Source organism: Diceros bicornis, chromosome 7 (assembly GCF_020826845.1).
Source record: "Diceros bicornis minor isolate mBicDic1 chromosome 7, mDicBic1.mat.cur, whole genome shotgun sequence".
Taxonomy (NCBI): domain Eukaryota; kingdom Metazoa; phylum Chordata; class Mammalia; order Perissodactyla; family Rhinocerotidae; genus Diceros; species Diceros bicornis.
Window position 1 is genome coordinate 16,065,887 of NC_080746.1, and position 21,208 is coordinate 16,087,094.

The 21,208-nt window shown below is 37.0% G+C and overlaps 1 protein-coding gene across 2 annotated transcripts in view; it reads right to left on the bottom strand.

Annotated features, from left to right (window-relative positions):
- TBCEL (tubulin folding cofactor E like) overlaps positions 1-21,208 on the bottom strand; it is a 71,819-nt gene that overhangs the window by 18,737 nt on the left and 31,874 nt on the right. For both annotated transcript variants that reach the window (XM_058544993.1, XM_058544994.1), the window contains 3 exons: positions 20,686-20,942; positions 17,623-17,749; positions 16,048-16,164 (listed from right to left, as the gene is read on the bottom strand). In XM_058544993.1, the coding sequence (XP_058400976.1) occupies positions 16,048-16,164; positions 17,623-17,749; positions 20,686-20,942 (501 nt within the window). The remainder of the gene's footprint in view (positions 1-16,047; positions 16,165-17,622; positions 17,750-20,685; positions 20,943-21,208) is intronic.

Below are 21,208 nucleotides of genomic sequence, written 5' to 3' on the forward strand. Positions count from 1 at the left end.
ATTTAATACCTAACATTCTCAAACTATTCCAAAAAATTGAAGAAGATGGAATGCTTCCTAACTCATTCTATGAGACTAACATTACCCTGATACCAAAACCAGGGAAGGACAACACGAAGAAGGAAAATTACAGGCTAATATCACTGATGAACATAGATGTAAAAATCATCAACAAAATATTGGCAAACTGAGGGGCCAGCCCGGTGGCACAAGTGGTTAAGTGCGCGCACTCTGTTGCGGCGGCCCAGGGTCCGCCGGTTCGGATCCCGGGCACGCACTGATGCACTGCTTGTCAAGCCATGCTGTGGTGGTGTCCCATATAAAGTGGAGGAAGATGGGCATGGATGTTAGCCCAGGCCCAGTCTTCCTCAACAAAAAGAGGAGGATTGGCAGATGTTAGCTCAGGGCCAATCTTCCTCACAAAATAAAAAAAAAATATTGGCAAACTGAATATACCAATACATTAAAAGGATGATACACCATGATCAGGTGGGATTTATACCAGGGACGCAGGGATGGTTCAACATCCTCAAATCAATCAATGTGATACACCACAGTAACAAAATGAGGAATAAAAATCACATTATCATGTCAATAGATGCACAGAAACCATTTGACAAGATCTAACAGCCATTTATAATAAAAACTCTCAACAAAATGGGTATAGGAGGAAAGTACCTCAACGTAATAAAGGCTATATACGACAAACCCACAGCCAACATCACACTTAATGGTGAAAAACTAAAAGTCATCTATCTGAGAACAGGAACAAGACAAGGGTGCCCACTCGCACCACTCCTATTCAATACAGTACTGGAGGTTTTGGCCAGAGCAATTAGGCAAGAAAAAGAAATAAAAGGTATCCAAATTGGAAAGGAAGATATGAAACTCTCACTGTTTGCAGATGACAAGATTCTATATTTAGAAAACCCTGAAGAATCCATCAGAAAACTATTAGATATAATCAACAACTACAGCAAATTTGAAGGGTATAAAATCAACTTCAAAAATCAGTTGCATTTCTATACACTAATAATGAACTAGCAGAAAGATAAGTCAAGAATGCAATCCCATTTACAATCACAACAAAAAAGAATAAAGTATCTAGGAATAAATTTAACCAAAGAGGTGAAAGAGCTATACACTGAAAACTATAAGTCAATATTGAAAGAAATTGAAGAAGATATAAAGAAACGGAAAGATACTCCATGCTTGTGGATTAGAAGAACAAACCTAGTTAAAATGTCCATATTATCTATAGCAATCTACAGATTCAGTGCAATGCCCAACAGAATCCCAATGACATTCTTCATGGATATAGAACTAGGAATCCTAAAATTTATATGGAACAAGAAAAGACCCCAAAGAGCGAAAGCAATCCTGAGAAAAAAGAACAAAGTGGGAAGTATCATAATCCCTTACTTCAAAATACACTGCAAAGCTATAGTAATCAAAACAGCATGGTACTGGCACAAAAACAGACACACAGATCAATAGAACAGAATTGAAAGCCTAGATATAAAACCACACATCTATGGACAGCTAATCTTTGACAAAGGATCCAAGAATATACAATAGAGAAAGGTAAGTCTCTTCAATAAATGGTGTTGGGAAAACTGGACAGCTACATGCAGAAGAATGAGAGTAGACCATTATCTTACACCATTCACAAAATTAACTCAAAATGGATTAAAGACTCAAATGTAAGAAGTGAAACCATAAAACTCCTAGAAGAAAATATAGGCAGTATACTTTTTGGCATCAGTCTTAGCAGCATCTTTTTGAATACCATGTCTACTCGGGCAAGGGAAATAAAAGAAAAAAATAAACAAATGGGACTACATCAGACTAAAAAGCTTCTTCAAGGCAAAGGAAACCATGAACAAAATGAAAAGACAACCTACCAACTGGGAGAAAATATTTGCAAATCATATCTGATAAGAGGTTAATTTCCAAAATATATAAAGAACTCATACAACTCAACAAAAAAAAAAACAAACAACCCAATCAAAAAATGGGCAGAGGATATGAACAGACATTTTTCCAAAGAAGATATACAGATGGCCAACAGGCACAGGAAAAGGTGTTCAAATCACTAATTATTAGGGGAATGCAAATCTAAACTATAATGAGATATCACCTTACACCTGTCAGAATGGCTATAATTAACAAGACAAAAAATAACAAATGTTGGAGAGGATGTAGAGAAAAGGAAACCCTCATACACTGCTGGTGGGAATGCAAACTGGTGCAGCCACTATGGAAAACAGTATGGAGATTTCTCAAAGAATTAAAAATAGAAATGCCATACAATCCAGCTATCCCACTACTGGGTATTTATCCAAAGAACTTGAAATCAACAATTCAAAGAGATTTATGCACCCCTATGTTCATTGCAGCATTATTCACAACAGCCAAGACATGGAAGCAACCCAAGTGCCCACTGACTGATGAATGGATAAAGAAGATGTGGTATACATATACAATGGAATACTACTCAGTCATAAAAAAAAACAAAATCGTCCCATTTGCAACAACATGGATGGACCTTGAGGGTATGATGTTAAGCGAAATAAGCCAGACAGAGAAAGACAAACACTGCATGATTTCACTCATATGTGGAAGATAAACAAACACATGGATAAAGAGAACAGATTAGTGGTTACCAGAAGAGAAGGGGATTTGAGGGGTGGATGAAAGGGGTAAAGGGGCACACATGTATGGTGGCTGATAAAAATTAGACTATTGGTGGCAGGCACGACACAGTCTATACAGAAACTGATTAATAATAATGTATACCTGAAATTATACAATGTTATAAACCATTATGACCTCAATAAAATAATTGAAAAAAAAGACAAAACAAAAAATCATGAAAAGATATTTCACTGAAGAGGCTTTATGGATGGCAATTAAGCACATGAAAAGATGTCCAACATCTTTAGCCATCAGGGAAATGACAATTAAAACCATGAAATATTACACACCTATCAATGGCTTAAATATAAAAATAGTGACAATACCAAACATGGCAAGAATGCAGAGAAACTTGATCACTCATTTATTGCTGGTAGGAATGTAAAATGGTACAGCCATTCTAGAAAACAGTATGGTAGTTTCCTATAAAACTAAACATGCAATTACCATACTACTCAGCAATTGTATTCCTGGGCATTTATCCCAGAGGAATGAGAATTTATGCTCACACAAAAAACTATACAAGAATATTCATAGATTGTCTTATTTGTAATAACCAAGAACTGGAATCAACTCAAATGTCCTTCAACAGGCGAATTATTAAACAACTGTGGTACATACATAACCGTGGAATATTACTCATCAATAAAAAGGCAAAACTACTGATATATGCAACAATTTGGATGAATCTCCAGGAAATTATGCTAAGTGGAAAAAAATAATCCAAAAAAAGGTTATATATTGTATGATTCTATTTATGTAACATTTTTAAGATGGCAAAATTTTAGAAATGAAGATAAGAATAGCGGTTGCTAGGGGATAAGATAGGGATGGGAGTGGGACCTGGCAGGGAGTTGCGTGTGGTTATAAAAGAGCAACCTGAGGGGCCGGCCTGGTGGTGCAAGCGGTTAAGTGCCCGCGCTCCACTGTGGCGGCCCGGGGTTCGCCGGTTCGGATCCCGGGCACGCACTGACGCACTGCTTGGCAAGCCATGCTGTGGCGGCATCCCATATAGAGTGGAGGAAGATGGGTACGGATGTTAGCCCAGGGCCAGTATTCCTCATTAAAAAGAGGAGGATTGGCAGCTGTTAGCTCAGGGCCGATCTTCCTCACACACACAAAAAAAAGCAACCTGAGAGATCCTGGTGGTGATGGAATTGTTCAGTATCTTGACAATGGTGGTGGATACACAAACCTACACGTGCAATGAAATGTATGGAACTAAACACACACACACACACAAATGTGTACATGTAAAACTGGAGAAATCTGATAAGACCAGTGGACTGTACCACTGTTAAGATCCTGGTTGTAATACTGTACTAAAGTTTTGCAAAATTTTACTATTGGGGGAAACTGGGTAAAGGATACATGGAATCTGGCTGTATTATTTCTTACAATTGCATGTGAATCTACAACTATCTCAATAAAAATTTCAATTAAAAAATACATACTATATGATTCCATTTATATGACATTCTGGAAAAGTCAAGTCTATAGGAAGAGAAAATAGATCAGTGGTTGCCAGAGGATGAGAGTCAGTAGAAGAGTTGAGGAGTACAAGGAGATTTTTTTGAGTAATAGAACTGCTGTATATTCTCATTGTGCTGGTAGTTACATAACCGTAGTGTTTGTCAAAACTCAGAATTATACACTAAAAAGCATAAAACTTACTCTATGTCAATTATACCTCATTAAACCTAACTTTAAATAAAGAAGACTACTAAAAGACAATCATTTAGCAGGACCAGTCAAGAAAAAAGGAAAAGGCAGAAATAAACATTATTAGGAATGAAAAAGGAGCTGAATATTGATATAGTACATTTTTTAAAAATCACAAAGATCCCTCATTATGGAATGACATTGAAGATCTATTTTTCAGTGAAAATGGCAAGACGTGTATTGTTTTGTGATCATTTGTGTAAAAAAATTATGCACTGAATAGCAATGGGAACTGCGACAAGAAACTAGTGTCAGTAGTTGCCTAGGGACCAAATACCTGAGTGGCTGCTAAGGAAACCAGTGGGAAGAAGATTTGGTTTTTGGTCTATATCCTTTTAAATATTTTCAGCCTGGTTTCATGTGGAAGTACTATCTAGTCCAAATAAAAATTAAATAGAATAAAATAATTACAAAACTTAAACACCTACCCTCAAATTATAAGCATATTATGCATGATAATAAAAATTTAAACTTAAACAGTTAATTTAATAGAAAAATGTAAAATCACCAACTCAATTCATTTTATGAAGCTAATATAACCTTCATAACAAAACCAAAAAAGAATAATAGAAAAGAAAATTACAGACCAATTTTAAACATGAAAATAGTTGGAAACATCCCAAATAACATTATAAAATTAAATTCTGCAGTGTTGAAAAAGAACACTTAATATTTTGCAACCAAGTTGAATAGTACAGGAATGCAAAGATGGTTCAATATCTGAAAATGTATCATTAAAATTCAGATTAACAGAACATAACAACATGCTCATCTCAATACAGCAAGAACATTCTATAAAAAAAACCAATACTCATTCATAATAAAAGAAACTCTTAGAAAAATACAGATAGTAACTACCTTAATCTGATGAAGGATATCTATCAAAAACCGACAGTGAAAGTCATATTTCATATTGAAATACTTCACATTAAAATTTTGGAAATAGTCTCTTTAAAGTGAGGAACAAGATAAAGATGCCCTCTTTTACTGTTCATTTTTAATATTATACTGGAGGAGGTCCTATCTAAGAAACAGAAAAAAGCAATATAAAAATTATTTGCAGATATGATTTGTCTATGTAGAAATTCAAAAGAAAGTAATGATTAACTATTCTACACATCAGAAAAAATGATAGATATATGATCAACATACAAAAATAAATAGCATTTCTATACACCCACAATAACCAATTAGAAACCAGTGACAAAAATACAATTTCATTTAAAATAGCAACAAAATGTATAAGACATCTAGAAATAAATTTAACAAAGATGTGCAAGGCGTTTGTGAGAGAACTACAAACACTGCTGAAGGACACAAAAGATGCTCTGAATTAAATGGAAAGATAGCCTATGTTCACAGATAAGAAGATATAATAGAGAATTGACAAAATGTCAATTCTCCCAAATTAGTCAATGAGTTCAATGCAATCAGAATCCAAATTACTGCAGGATTTTTGTGGACCTCAATAAGCCAATCCTAAAATTCATAGGGAGAAGGGCCTATGATATCTAAGGTAATCTGAAAAACAATTAGGTGGGAAAACTCACCCTTATTGGGAACTCAGACTGACTATAATTTAGCAATTTTGTAATGGTATAGGAATGGACAAATGGACAAATACATCAACGGAACAGAAGAGGGCCCTAAAACAGAACCATGCATGCATATAAAAAACAAGACATATGACAGAGGTGGCATTACAGATCAGGGGTATCAGTGGTGAATACCAATTATCCATACGGGGTAAAAAAAAACAAACTCTTAGATCTCTATTTGACACTACGCACAAAAACAGATTCTGGGTGGATCACAGACATAAATGTGAAAACGCTTTTAGAAAAAACCCAGGAGATTATCTTTTTTTTTTTTTTTTCTGTGAGGAACATCAGCCCTGAGCTAACATCCACGTCAATCCTCCTCTTTTTGCTGAGGAAGACCGGCTCTGAGCTAACATCTATTGCCAATCCTCCTCTGTTTTTTCCCCAAAGCCCAGTAGATAGTTGTATGTCATAGCTGCACATCCTTCTAGTTGCTGTATGTGGGACGCAGCTGCAGCATAGCCGGAGAAGCGGTGCGTCGGTGCGCGCCCGGGATCTGAACCCCGGCTGCCAGTAGCAGAGCGTGCCCACTTAACTGCTAAGCCATGGGGCCGGCCCCCCCAGGAGATTATCTTAAGTGATCTTTGGAAAGAAAAAGATTTCTTAAATAAGACAGAATAAGAATAAACCATAGAAAAGGACTGATACATTTGATATTAAAATGTTAAAACTTCTTTTCAACAAAATACAAAGTGAAAAGATCAGACCGAAAAGCTACAGATCAAGAGAAGAAATTGCAATGCATACTGACACAGAATAATAAAATCCTACTTTATATTTTAATGGATATATAAAATATGATAAGTAGACACCGAGGATACATATCAAATTCTTGCCAGTGGTTACTTCTTGGAGTAAGGAATAGGACTGGGAATAGAGGTAAAAAGTACTCCAATTTTATCTGCAATGTTATTTCTTTTAATTAAAAAATAAACTTGAAGAGTAAAATATTAACAATAATCAGTTCTGAACATGAGCGTTTATTTTATTATTCTCAGTAATTTTTTTAATTCTGAAAAGCAAACAAAAACAAAAAAAGATAAAACTGGCCTCCTGCCCACGCCAAAACGAAAGTTCAGACACCAAAGACAATTTCCCTCAAGACCATGATTTAGGAGGGCTGGTTCTTATTCTTTCTTTCCTTTGCAGGTATATTCAAATTCTCATATATAACTTCAATCAAGATTAGGAAGGTAGCCTATCTTCTGCTGGGCTGGGAAAGTGGCGAGAAGTCAAAATAAAGTCCAAGGTAATTGGAATGACAAAAGCTGTAGGCAGCAGGGGAAGCTAACATTTCAGAGGCTCTCCACAGTGCGCCAAGGAGAAAGCCCCTTTTGTTTCTCCTCAGACTCGCAGCTGAATGTGAGGAGTGCTGTGTCACGGCCCTTGTCAGAGGATGGTGGAGCCTGGCACTATGGAGAACCCCAGGAGACTCATGTCCCATGTAGGAATGTTCCTTTACAACAGCAGGTCCTCTGTCTGGAAGGAATATGAGGTAACAGACACAGCACACTAGGATTTCTCCAGCATCCAAGACAAAATAAGCCTTCATTGAGGTGGTGTCCAAATACAGGCTGCTGCTCCGCTCTCATAATAACATGAAGATACAATCAGCTCTATTTAGAAGAGCCATTAGTCTTAAGCAGGAAAAAAACCACACTCTCCATATTTTAAAAAGCATACCACTAATGACAATCCAATAAGCATTTGAGGAATGCCTAATAAAATCCTCGACATCATAAATAAGGATTTCCCAGGGCATAGTTTAGAGACTCCTTGGGACAAACAGAAAGTGAGGTACCACAGGGGCATAAAAGCAAAGAAAAGCCTTTAAGAAAACCTATTTCTGGTTTTGTCACTCTATCTCTAACAATAGCATTTCCTCCTATCAAATAATTGTTCACTGGAGCTATGCCTCTTATAACTCCTCTTGATGAAAAACAAAATTTTAAAGTCTGAAAAAAAGAGACACTCCATATCAATGAATTTACTTCCCCCTCACTGAAAACCAAAAGAAACAAAAAGAAACCATTGAACCCTAAAAGATACATGATATGTTGATTTCTAAAAGAAAAGTTACATGGTTTTTCTTCTTCTCTGTCTCTCTTTAAAACTAAACAGAGGAGGACTATGTATTAGTGAAGTATTAAATAAGCAATTAAATTCAATCTCAGAGGAAATTAAGAGATAAAGCAAAAATAAAATAAAGGAGAAACTGATAAATATAGGCAATGTGGAAAGACATCTTATAAATAGCAAGGCAAAAATAGTAAACATGCACACTTTAACATGTACCAGCTTCATAAACGTGGAGGTTTCTTTCTCTCCAAATGATATTTTTATACCCCTAGAGAAATCAGGCCTATAAATATCAGAAAACAAGCAGAACTTCACCAAGATTTTTCTAAGGACTACCTCAAATTCTATACTGGAATTCAGTCCTAACATGTGTACCTCTGTACAATGACATAAGCAACCTCCAATACACACATTCTCCTTTATTAAAGTCTCAGTTATTAACTGGGTTTCTGTCAGTTTCTCCTTCTAAGTATAAACCAGAATCTGCCCATGTAACTTCCCCACTTGAAATCTTTCAAAGATTTCCCACTGCCTACAATAAAAAGTCCTAATCTCCTGGTATGGCATACCAAAGTCTTTAACGGCCTGCCCTGGCTCCTACCTTCCTCCCCAGCATTATCTGGCACTACTTCCCATGTACTATTTTTCACTAAGTCATATCGAACCGTTATAGTTCACTACACATAAAGAGTTATTTTATATCTCTGTGCCTTTACTTCCCATGTACTCCCATCTGCCTGGAATATTCTCCCCTCACTTTCACCAGATGACTCAATCATTTTCTAGGAAGTACAAGTCTTCTAGCAGAGCTATGCATCCCTCCTTCATGCTCCCAGAGCATAATGCAAAGATTCAACCATTTTATTGAACAGTTGCCATATTGTCAGGCACTGAGGATACAGCAAAGCACAAAACAGAAGTCGTCCTGCTTTTACAGAGCTTACAGTACAGTGGGGGGAGACCAACAATATACAAGAAATATAAGTTAGGTGTTGATAAATAAGAAAAATAAAAGTAGGCTAAGAGAATTATAGGAGACAGAGGTATGCTGTGTTAGATAGGATGGTCAGGGAAAGAATCTCTGATAAGGTAACGGTGAGAGAGAGAGACAACACTTGGTGCATTCCAAACATGGAAAAAAGTGCAAAGGCTGGAGGTGGGAGTGTGCTTGATGTGTCTGAGGAACACCAAGGAAGGTTTTTTGTTGTTTGTTTAATAAACTTGAGTTCTTATAAACTGGCCGCCATGTGGAGAATAAGCTATAGGGGGCAAGGGTGGATTCAGAGAGACCAATGAGGAGGCTACTAATAATTCTCATAAGATGATGAAGGCTTGAACTACAATGAATAGTAAGAAGTAGTCAGATTCCATATATATTTTTGAAAGTAGAACTAAAAGAAAAAAAACAAATGGACTAGATGTGGGGTGTGGGAGAAAGAAATCAAGGATGACGCTGAGGTTTTCGTCTTGAGCAACTGGAAAAATGGAGAGATGGAGGAATACTTGCAGAGTAGCAGATATGGTGGTGCAGGGGCGGGTAGGGGGGAAGGTAAGGAGGGTATCAAAAGTTGGGTTTTGGACACATTAGATTTAAACATCCAGATAAAGATGTCAAGTAGGCATGTCAAGCAGGCATTTGGAAATACTAATCTGGAATACATGGGCAGATCAGAGCTAGAGGTATAAATTTGGCAGTTATTAGAATACAGAAGGCACATAAAGCCACAGGACTGGAACTAGGGCATGAGTACCAAAGAGAAGAGGTCCAAGGACCAAATCGTGGGATAATTCGATTTTTAGAGGTTGGGAACATGGAAATATATCTCCAGCTTAGCCCAGATGGCAAGCTTCTTGAGAGTAGACACTAATTTTTTTGGTCTTCTTATCTCCAGCTTCTGGCTCATTGCCTCTTGGTTCATAGTAGGAACACCATAGTAGGTAGGTACTCATAGTAGGTATTCATTCATTAATTTAGTAATAAATTAAACTGTCCTTTGAAACCCAGCTAGACTCTAGAGTTATTTCCTAGAAGTATTCCTGGTAAAATATGAGAATCTAATAACCGAAATATGACCAGCCCAGTGAGGACATCTTTTCAACCACCTGCAGCACACACTGAACTTATTTTGAAATAGCACACCACTGCCACACAAGCCACAAAGAGACAAGGCATAGATGAAGGCTTTAAAAGAAAGAGTCTATTGATTAGAAAAGCAAACACTATGATGTTTAAAGGCCAAAAATCAGGAGACAGAGATTTTTTGTCTTCTATTGTTTCACAAAGTAAATAAACATGAAACATATAGGCGATTGCTCAGTTTTCTTGTGTTAGTCCACTATTATCATAAACAGCTACAGTAGAGAGGCTAAACTTGTAGTTCCACCTATCAGTAGAAGGCAATAAAAAGGATAAATGAGCACCTGTAAGAAATTATAAAACTCTTAATAAGTATATCTCCCTTTGGTCCTCTAAACACTCTATTCTGTTCATCACAAAAAATTGAAGTGATTCAGATAACTGGGGCTTGTATTTTATTCTAAGATAGGAAAACAGAATTCGTAAATTTCTGAATCATCATTCAAGTCTTCTGTTGCCACGATGACTAATCACATAGAAACAGATGTATGTGAATAAGACTCACAAAATAACTTTGCTACTATAAAGGACATTCAATTGATCTTAATTGCTTTTTATTCATGCCCTCAAAAGACATTTTGGCTAACTTTTCTTACTTACGTCTAAGTTGAGTAGAGGTATTTCATGTTTAATGACACAAGACAGGAAAATGAAGGGAGGAGGAAAGGCTCAGGGAATCTAACAACTGGGGAAGTTGTTGTAGAAGTTAGAATTTATAGGAAAATCAAATTAAACAGTGATTTTTAAAAATCCATGATCAAATAAAAAGGAATGTTTTCCTCAGAATAAATCCCACCTGGAAACTAAAGCTCAAATGTGATTCTGTATGAAACACTGAATTACCCAGAGAGTCAAATTCTCACCTTTTGCCAACTATGCACCGTGCTATTCACTATTTATTGGTATTTTAGGGAGAGATCATGCATATAATTTAGAACACAATTAAAGAGATGATAAGTACAGTACTAACACCGTGTTTATATATCACTATTCTTAATTCATAATGACTACATTTTAATACAAATTCCTCTGTGCTTATTCACCATTCCATCTTGCATCAGCATGAACGGTATTATGGTTCTTCTTTAAGTGCCTAACACAGTTCCTGGCACATCACAATGGCTCAAAAAAACATTTGCTGAGTAAATGGGTAGTTCTACCTGATAGTTCTACCAGGGGACTTATAACAAAAAGTACCAGGGAACAGGTACCACAGTGGATACATGTCGACTCTGGCTGTCCAGCATCTGAATGCCCTTCTGATTTGAGGGAAACCCAAGAAAGATGAGAGGCAGGAACCACTTTCCACTACAGAAGCTAAAGAGGAATAGATATTCTCTTTCTCCATTCCCTGAAAGCTAGAACATGGGAAGGTGACATAAAGCTGTCTAACTATAACTGGAATTTTAAATCTTAAGATGTAATGCAAACACACAAGGTCTAACAGAGATTATTCACAGCAGATATAGAAGAGTCAAGAATCTGAAGGCATGGCTGTAAATGTCTGAGGGCAGTGAAGCCCAGCAGCTCGTTGATGACTGTCCAGTGACCCGTGTCAGCAACATACTGTTTGTATTGTGAGATACAGAAATCTTGCCTTTGCCTTGCTTCCCATCAATCCTGCCCAAGCCTAATTCTCTAATCTTCTTGTCATTTCTGTGAGCTACATTCATTACTCTTTTACTAAATTCCTATCCTACTTAAGTTGGCCAGAGTAGACTTCTGTTGTGTGCACTAAGAAATTGGTACCAGGGAGTAGATTACCAGCAATAGTCCGTTAGGTAATTAAAGGCAATTTGAGGTTGGTTTATGGCCTAGAAGAGGCCAGTGAATATCATATTAGTGTTCATGGAAGAGATTCTTCAAGTCCTTGACATGGAGTAGTGAAATAACTAATTATCTCTTGTGGTTACATGGAATGCTCTAGGAGACTGGAATGCTCTACTGCTGCCAAGAATAAAACAATATGAAGGGCATGAAGAATTTGACTATGAAGCAGAGCATCAGAAGACAGCTTAAATAAAGAGCATATTAAGGTTGAATCTCTATAAACTAGGCTCAAGACATAGGGTGAAACCTAGGTACTTTTAAGAAAAGAGTCTTTTCTCTCTTACAACAATAAGAATTGAGGTAGCTTTAAAAACAAATGCACAAGGTTTGATGCTCCAGGTTGCTGAATTACGGATCAGTTAAATTTGCATCCATATTGGAACTATTAGATGAAAATTGGAGCATTGATTGGAAAGAGAGAGAGAAAGAGGGAGAGAGGGAGAGAGACAGAGACAGAGAATATGAACAGGAATAGAGGTATACGGGTGGATTCTGAGGACTTGGGAGTATCCTGAATCCCTAATCCTCAGTTAGGCCCCCCTTGCTAGCTAGGTCTAATGAGACTGTTCCTCTCTTTCTTGAAAAGGCAGTAAAATCCTGCCTAAGAGAATTACCTTGCAAGAGTAAACTAATTCCCCATTTGCTTCATCCTTCCATATATATACTCTGCTCTACTACCATCAGACCACAGCATGCTCTGTGGGGTTAATTACAAAAACACCAAAAGAATTATAAGACTTGGTCATTTATATGGACAAAAATATAGGAAATAAGTACAGTAATAGATCCTGAGTGTGTTGACCAAAGAAGGAAAAGCAATCTTAGATCTATCCAATTTTGCTGATATAGGCACATCACCAGAGATTCTAAATTCAAAAAGCTAGCTTCAGTGGTTGGGTTCAAATTTTTGTCTGGTTGGCTGATTGGAAATTAGAATCAATGGTGGTCAATGCTAAAGGAAGCTGAGATCCCAAATTTGGGGGATAATGCGAAAGGAGGAATTGAAAAACTTCAAGATATAGGAATGATGGAAATTATTGTCACATGTTAACTCTTCACCCATTCTCCTTCTATGAACCCTAAGAGGACCTAGAAGACACTTCATTTCCTAAGACCTTGAAAAATACATTAGTGAGTAGAGCACTCACATCTTTGAAAAACATTTTTTTTTAAAGTTTATTGTATTTATTTATTTATTTTTTTGTGTGAGGAAGATCAGCCCTGAGCAAACATCCACGTCAATCCTCCTCTTTTTGCTGAGGAAGACCGGCTCTGAGCTAACATCTATTGCCAATCCTCCTCTGTTTTTTCCCCAAAACCCTAGCAGATAGTTTTATGTCATAGTTGCACATCCTTCTAGTTGCTGTATGTGGGACGCCACCTCAGCATGGCCGGAGAAGCGGTGCGTCAGTGCGCGCCTGGAATCCGAAGCGGGCCACCAGTAGCAGAGCGCGCGCACTTAACCGCTAAGCCACGGGGCCGACCCCCTGAAAAACATTTTATAGGCAAGGGATGCTGGCAGGAGACACTGAAATAAGGCTGCCCATTTCAGTTTCAAAAAGGATGGATGAGACCAAGCAGTGACATCTAACCACAACCGAGTGGGAAAGTAGGTATAATTACATAACTAGGCATCAAGGCCAGAGTGGTAATTAAAATACCTTGACTGCCTGAATCTTTTACAGTAGCTAATCAATCACAGAGTCTTTAGGATTAGAATAAATAAGTATCTCATTTCAGGGAGAGAGAAATACGTTTTCACTTGTACAAGAAATATATTAGGGCAGGTAAGAATAATTTTTTTAATGTAACTATGGGAAAAAGTTATATGTATAGACGCTGGGTAATCCAAGTGGCACACTATAGCAAATGTTCTTTTTGCTGAATTTTTCCTATTTGAGGGAAAGTCAAATTAGGGGAAGCAAGATTCTACCTCTCACTGCAGAAGCCAAAGTAGAGGATATAATTCCTCTCCCTATCTCCTGGGAGACAAAGTGTGAGCACATGCCCTAAACATAGCCAATCAATTGGTCAGATGCAGATTTTTGACTCTTAGGGAATGAGGCAAAGGTCAGTGAGAGATTATTTTCAGCACTGATGGGGGAATCAAAAGTCCATGACACGGCTATCCAGGGCTAAAATCCAGCACTGTAGTGTCTAGAGATGACAGTGCCAGCAGAGATAGGTGAAACAGACTATGAGTTGAAACCTTGTCTGTCTGAGCTTCCCTTGGTTCCTGTATATGTCTGGTTCTTCAGTATGTCTAATAATTCTTTTAGTTTCTCAATATCCTTCCAATAAATTCCTCTTCTGATTAAAGATGACTCCTATGACCTGCATTCAAGAACACCAACCAGTACAGAGGCATAAATGCACTTTAGGATAACTATGCCATCAGGGACAGAAAACAATTTACTGCATATATATATACTACCTCTTGTAGCAGAATGGAAGTAAACTATAATAACAGACTTATGCTCAAAGCCAGAACATTTACTTCTTCCATTAATGTTAGATTGAATCAAATGAAACTATAGATATTAGACCATTTTTTACCTAAAAAAAACTTCATGCATTTAACTTAATATTTCTGGGTTGTGTTAAATGGTATAGTAATATTTATTTCTCCCTACTTGGCTGCTCTTAGCTAATTTTAAAATGTTATCTTCAAAATCCTTACTTAATTTGTCTAATATTTTTTAAATGCTTAGGCTTTAAAATACTACTAATAATACCACAAAATCCTTTATCCAGCACTGGTTGAGATTTACAGAGTGTCAACCCCCTTAAAGCCTGTAAATAATAGAAAACTTCGGGGAAAATTAGATATGTTCATTAAGAATGAATCAGAATCACAGAAATTTGTAACCAGAAGGACCAACTGATTTGATGCACAATCAGTCCTAACTTGCATCCTGTTTTTCTGAAACCCCTCCCGTCAAATGGGATTTCATATTCTTTTTTTTTTTTTTTTTGGTGAGGAAGACCAGCCCTGAGCTAACATCCATGCCAATCCTCTTCTTTTTTGTTGCTGAGGAAGACCAGCCCTGAGCTAACATGTATTGCCAATACTCTTCCCTTTTTTTTCCCTCTTTTTCTCCCCAAAACCCCAGTAGACAGTTGTATGTCATAGTTGCACATCCTTCTAGTTGCTGTATGTGGGACACGGCCTCAGCATGGCCGGACAAGTAGTGCGTCAGTGCGCACCGGGGATCCAAACCTGGGCCACCAGTAGCAGAGCGCGTGCACTTAACTGCTAAGCCACGGGGCCAGCCCAGGATTTCATATTATTCTTAAAGTCATTAAAGAAAGCATATACCTTCTTTGGTAACTGGTTCTAGCTATTAACACCCAGAAACCTGTTTTGGGGGGTATTTTTTTTCTTATGTATTTACCTATATCATACCTGCTATAGAGTATTAAAGATAGTTCCTCACCAAACTATATATACTAACTCTTCATATTCTTAAAGGTAATTACTAACGTAGCCCTCATCATTTCTCTTCATACTCAGCCATCCTAATTCCTTTAATATTTCCTCAAGAGTCTATTTTCCAGTCCTTTTCTCATATTCACTAAACCTAGTGTACATTTGCCAAATCTTCCAAACTGCAGAACTTAGTATATCCTAAAAGCAGAAGCAATGTCAAAGAAAAAAACAATTTTGAGGTAGGTGAAAATATGCCTCTGGAGAAGAGGATCAAAAAGGAATCAATGATGCTGAGTATGGGGTGGGAACTATTGGAAGTAGTCAAACACTTACTCAACGATTCTTGATACAAGTGCAAAGCTAGAAGAAATACACCATGGAAAGTGAGATAAAACAGATTTGCTTTCGTGTTTCTTCCTTTTTTTTAAATCTATCACCAAAGCCCTCTAAGAGGGTTCAATAACAAATTATTAGATTTTGCTCTAAAACAATAGTTGTTCAATTGCCTCAATATTCACTAACGTGTTCCTAAGCTGTGGACTGGTTTTTACCTGAATGGCACTTCTTCCTGTGGAACATCCACATAGTAACGAATAAAAAATCTCTCAGAATCTTCTCGCTCGCCATCTGTAACAACGCTGCCATTAAGTTTGGAAACCGATGGCAATCTGTAAGTAAAAACCAAAATAACGACATTTTAAGATACTAAAAATATTTAGCTTTAGAAATAAAATTATTGGTTTGAGGCCCAGTCTTATTCTCTTGAAAGGACACATCTGCTGTAGCTCTGCTTCTATATAACTACTGACGTGAACTTAAGTGGTATAAAATAAAATGACCAAAAATACCTCAATTTTCTTTTTAAGATATTACACTGACCTTTTACAACTATACCTCACCTTCCAACATGAGATTCTAGGCAGCACTGTCCAACTTACACAGAATGCAAGCCACATACGTAATTTTAAATTCTCCAATGTAGCCTTATTTTAAAGACTAAAAATAAAACAGGTGAAATTAATTTTAATAATATATTTTATTTCACCCAATATATTCAGGATTTAATCATTTCAACCTGTAATCAATACCACAAAATAACTGAGATACTTTACATTCTTTTTTCACAGTGTTTGAAATCCAGTGTGTATTTTACACTTACAGCACATTTCAGTTCAAACTAGCCATAATTCAAGTGCTCAAAAGTCACATACCATATAGTTCAGGAATTAATTTATTATATTTACAAAAGAATTGTGTAAAGAAAGTAAAGTATAACGCCTATTGCAAGACATTCTTCTTAGAAGAAAAGTATGCTGAAATGTATTTCTTCAGTGAGATATTAAGGTGTATGTTAACAACTGGAAAGCAGTAGGATCTGCTAGATGTTAGTTCGTCAGAAAGATCAGTACCCTGTTTAAAGACCCATTCTTCTTTAGGGAACCTTAAAGCCTACTGTTCCCTTTTCAAAACTACCATGTATAGCATGCAAAGAGAACAAATCAAAACTCCGTGGCCCTTCACATCTTAGCCAAATCTTACTGCTGCTCAACGTGCATACGAAAATAAACACTCAGGGGACATTTCAGTAGTCTGTAGGAGGGAGAGTCTGTGACACGACACGAAAGGCAAGGGAGTTGGAGGAAGAAGATGACAATATGGTGGTCATATTTAAGTCAATCTATATTCAAGAAGAAAACACAGATACTGCTCTTAAATTCTACACAAATGAAACAGCCCAATTTTCAGGTATTTACACTTTAAATGACCACTATGTTAGAGAAAATAGGACAACTAAAATAGAATTGATTCCCTGTTATACCTACTTTTTCTTCATGACCCAAAACAGGACTTCAAATATTGTAAATATTGAAAAATATAAAAATAGAATAGATTTGTAAGGGAATTTTTCAGTGATCTTGGCAGGCTAATTATATTTCACCTTTTCCTCATCATATTGCATTCCTTTTCTTCCTGGATTTGAAGCGACAGAAGCAGCTCCTTCAAGAACAGTGTGTGCAAGAGACAGATCAACTTACAGCGCGCACCCCCCTTCAAATAGTGCATCATCCGCTTGATGAAACAACAAGGCCCCGAGAACAGAAAGCAGAATAATCAGGACAACAGACCTGGCTACTACCAATTTCCTTCGTTCCTCGGTGGTATATGGCTGCAGAAGAGGTATTCCTAATAATCTCACTTCCTCCAGTTTGGGGAATGAATTTAGTTTGTCAATGTCTTCCCAGGACTGCAAACCTAATTTTAGAAATATATTGTTTAAGTAAATCCAGAAAAGCACACAACTAAGCACATAGCAAAAAAAAATTACTTCAATTAATAATTTCTGAAATGTTAAAATAATCATAAACTAGTTAGAGTCTGAAATTTTTCTTTATCCAAGGAAAGAATGGAACACAGTTAAACACTCTAAAAACTTCCCTATAGCCCTCTCCTGTCCCTGTGATCCCAGTGGTCAAGGAGAGGCATCTTTATTCTCCAATATCCACTCATGTACTGAGTCTCCACCCAAATGGCTTGTAAAGGAGGTCACTGGTGGTTTCAATAAGCAGGATGTATACCAAGATTACATAATAAAAAAAGTGATGCAATCAACTATTTCATCAAACATAGACTCACAGAACATATAACTATTGATCAGAGTTGATACTGTCATACTCAATTTTTTATCTAACAAATTCTAAAATGGGGCAAGGTCAATAGAACCAGAAACTAAATATTATCTCTTAAACTGCCCTCATTTTGGAGACAGGGAAAACAGATTCAAAATTTAAAACAAACAAACAAAATCGTAAACAAAAAATCTGAACCCTTAGGTAGGAGAACATACAACAAATTAAGATCATTTAGTCCTAAAACAAAAGAGTCCTGGGGCCGGCCCGGTGGCGCAAGCGGTTAAGTGCGCGCGCTCCGCTGCGGCGGCCCGGGGTTCGCTGGTTCGGATCCCGGGCGCGCACCGACGCACTGCTTGGTAAGCCATGCTGTGGCGGCGTCCCATATAAAGTGGAGGAAGATAGGCACTGACGTTAGCCCAGGGCCGTCTTCCTCAGCGAAAAAAAGAGGAGGATTGGCGGATGTTAGCTCAGGGCTGATCTCCTCACAAAAAAAAAAAAAAAAAAAAAAAAACAAAAGAGTCCTATGGCTGTGAGCAAATGTATTATCCAGGTCAATACTTGGCACTGGTAGGAAAAATATTCCTGTAATAAAGCTGGTCAATTTTATAACACAGGAAATCCATTTCCGGGAACAACGTAGTCCCTTCCTATTTCTATCAACCTTCAGCAAGGGTAAAGGCAGAGGTGCAATTAATGAGGACTCTGGTGCATAACTATCTCAAGTCACACAGTTCTCTTCCCTTCAGAATGGCATTTCCATCTAGGAAGAAGAATAGTTAGCTCGAGGGGTGTCGAGTTGTGAAATAAACAGCTTCCTTACGCAAAATACTGGTTTATAAAACTTAATTCCCAAATTAAACTGGCAAATTAAACTGTTTATGTTTTTTCAATTGTAGGTTAGAGTTATTTTTAGCTATGTAGTTGTTTTAAGAAATAGGCCTAAAGACAATGTTAAGATAATGAAAAGAAAAGCCACAGACTGGAAGAATATATTTGCTAAAGACACATCTGATAAAGGATTGTTATTCAAAACTTAGAAGAACTCTTAAAACTCAACAATAAGAAAATGAACAATCTGATTAAAAAATGGGTAAAAGACCTGAACAGACACCTCACCAAAGAAGATCTATAGATGGCAAGTAACCACATGAAAATATGTTCAACATCATGTGTCATCAGGAAAATGCAAATTAAAACAACAATGAGATACCACTACACACCTATTAGAACAGTCAAAATCCAAAACACTGACAACACCAAATGCTGACGAAGATATGCAGCAACAGGAATTCTCATTCACTGCTGGTGGGAATGCAAAATGGTACAGCCACTTTGGAAGACAGTTCAGCAGTTACTTACCAAACTAAATATACTCTTACCATATAGTCTAGCAATTGCACTCCTTGGTATTTACCCAAATGAACTGAAAAGTTATGTCCATACAAAAACTTGTACATGGAGGTTTACAGCAGCTTTATGAATAACTGCCAAAACTTGGAAGCAACCAAGATGTCCTTCAGTTTGTGAGTAGATAAATAAACCATGGTAATCCAAACAATGGAATATTATTCAGCGCTAAAAAGAAATGAGCTATCAAGCCATGAACAGACATAGAGGAAACTTAAATGCATATTACTGAATGAAAGAAGCTAATCTGAAAATGCTACATACTGTATGATTCCAACAATGTGACATTCTGGAAAAGGTAAAACTATGGAGACAGTAAGAAGATCAGTGGTTGCCAGGGATTAGTGGGGAGGGAAGGATGAATAGGCAGAGCACAGAGGATCGTTAGGGCAGTGAAACTATTATGTACGATTCTACAGTGGCGAAGATGTGTCATACCTTTGTCCAAACCCATAAAACGTACAACACCAAGAGTGATCTCTAATGTAAACTATGGACTTTGAGTGATGGTGTGTCAGTGTAGGATCGATTGTAACAAATGTACCACTTTGGTGCTGGGATGATGTTGATAGTGGGGGAGGCTGTGCATGTGTGGGGGCAGGGAGTATTTGGGAACTCTGTACTTTCTGCTCAATTTTGCTGTGAATCTGAAACTGCTCTAAAAAATAAAGTTTATTAATTTTAAAAAATAGGCTAAAATATTCATTCCTGAGATACACAGAATCAGACGGCAACAAACAGGCAATCAACTGTATATAAATACTAGAAAAGCAAGCATTTGAAAGGCATAGCAGGTTGGGATTCCTTAACCCAAACCCAGATAAAACAGTCTAGTTTATAATTCTCTGTACTATTTTTCTCTGCATTTTACTATCCAGTTCATCAACTTCACTTCACTCCTTTCATAGCATGACCCCTTTAATATATAAAATATAAATAGCTAGTATAATGCTATGCCACTTGATATTTATCAGAGCATTTATGAAAATGAATACCTTAAATTTAGTTAATCAATAGGCATCTGCATGTCACTCTTGAAAATTCATCCTATAAGAAGGCAGAGCTATGACTGAAAGAAATATACCTTCACTGCATTTCATGCATAAGCTCAGATCAATTTGCATGCAGAATGAGAACAAGCCTGTACCTCACCTGACTTGTGGAGGCTGATGGATCGCAGATTAGGAAACAACCTGGCCAATGAATCATCAGGCTCCTCAATAGCATTCAAATGATTGTTGGCCAGGACGAGGGTATCCAGTGCAGGAAACATAACTCCTAATTTTCGTATTTCAGTCCAGTCTTGGAGGTTATTGTCTGTTATATGTAGTAGCTTAAGAGAATGACAGCAAATAGAAGGACAAGACACTGTTTTATAGTCATTAAGGCACAGGAAGAGCTCCTCCAAACTGCAGAGAAAAAAGAAAATATTTCATTGTTTAAAGCAGTTGTTTCTACTTTGCTTTTCTATTTTCATTCATTCAATCAATAAGTGCCTACTGTGTGTGAAATTCTGCTAGGTGTTGCAGAGAAAATATAAAGATGTCTTCCTGAAGCTTCAAAGATAGCTGGGAAGACAAAACTTAAAATACATAAAACAAGCAGAGAATGATATAACCCAGTACTAAGTCAATTTTGTGCTTAAATAATTAAGTGCTAAATTAAGCGGTACTAA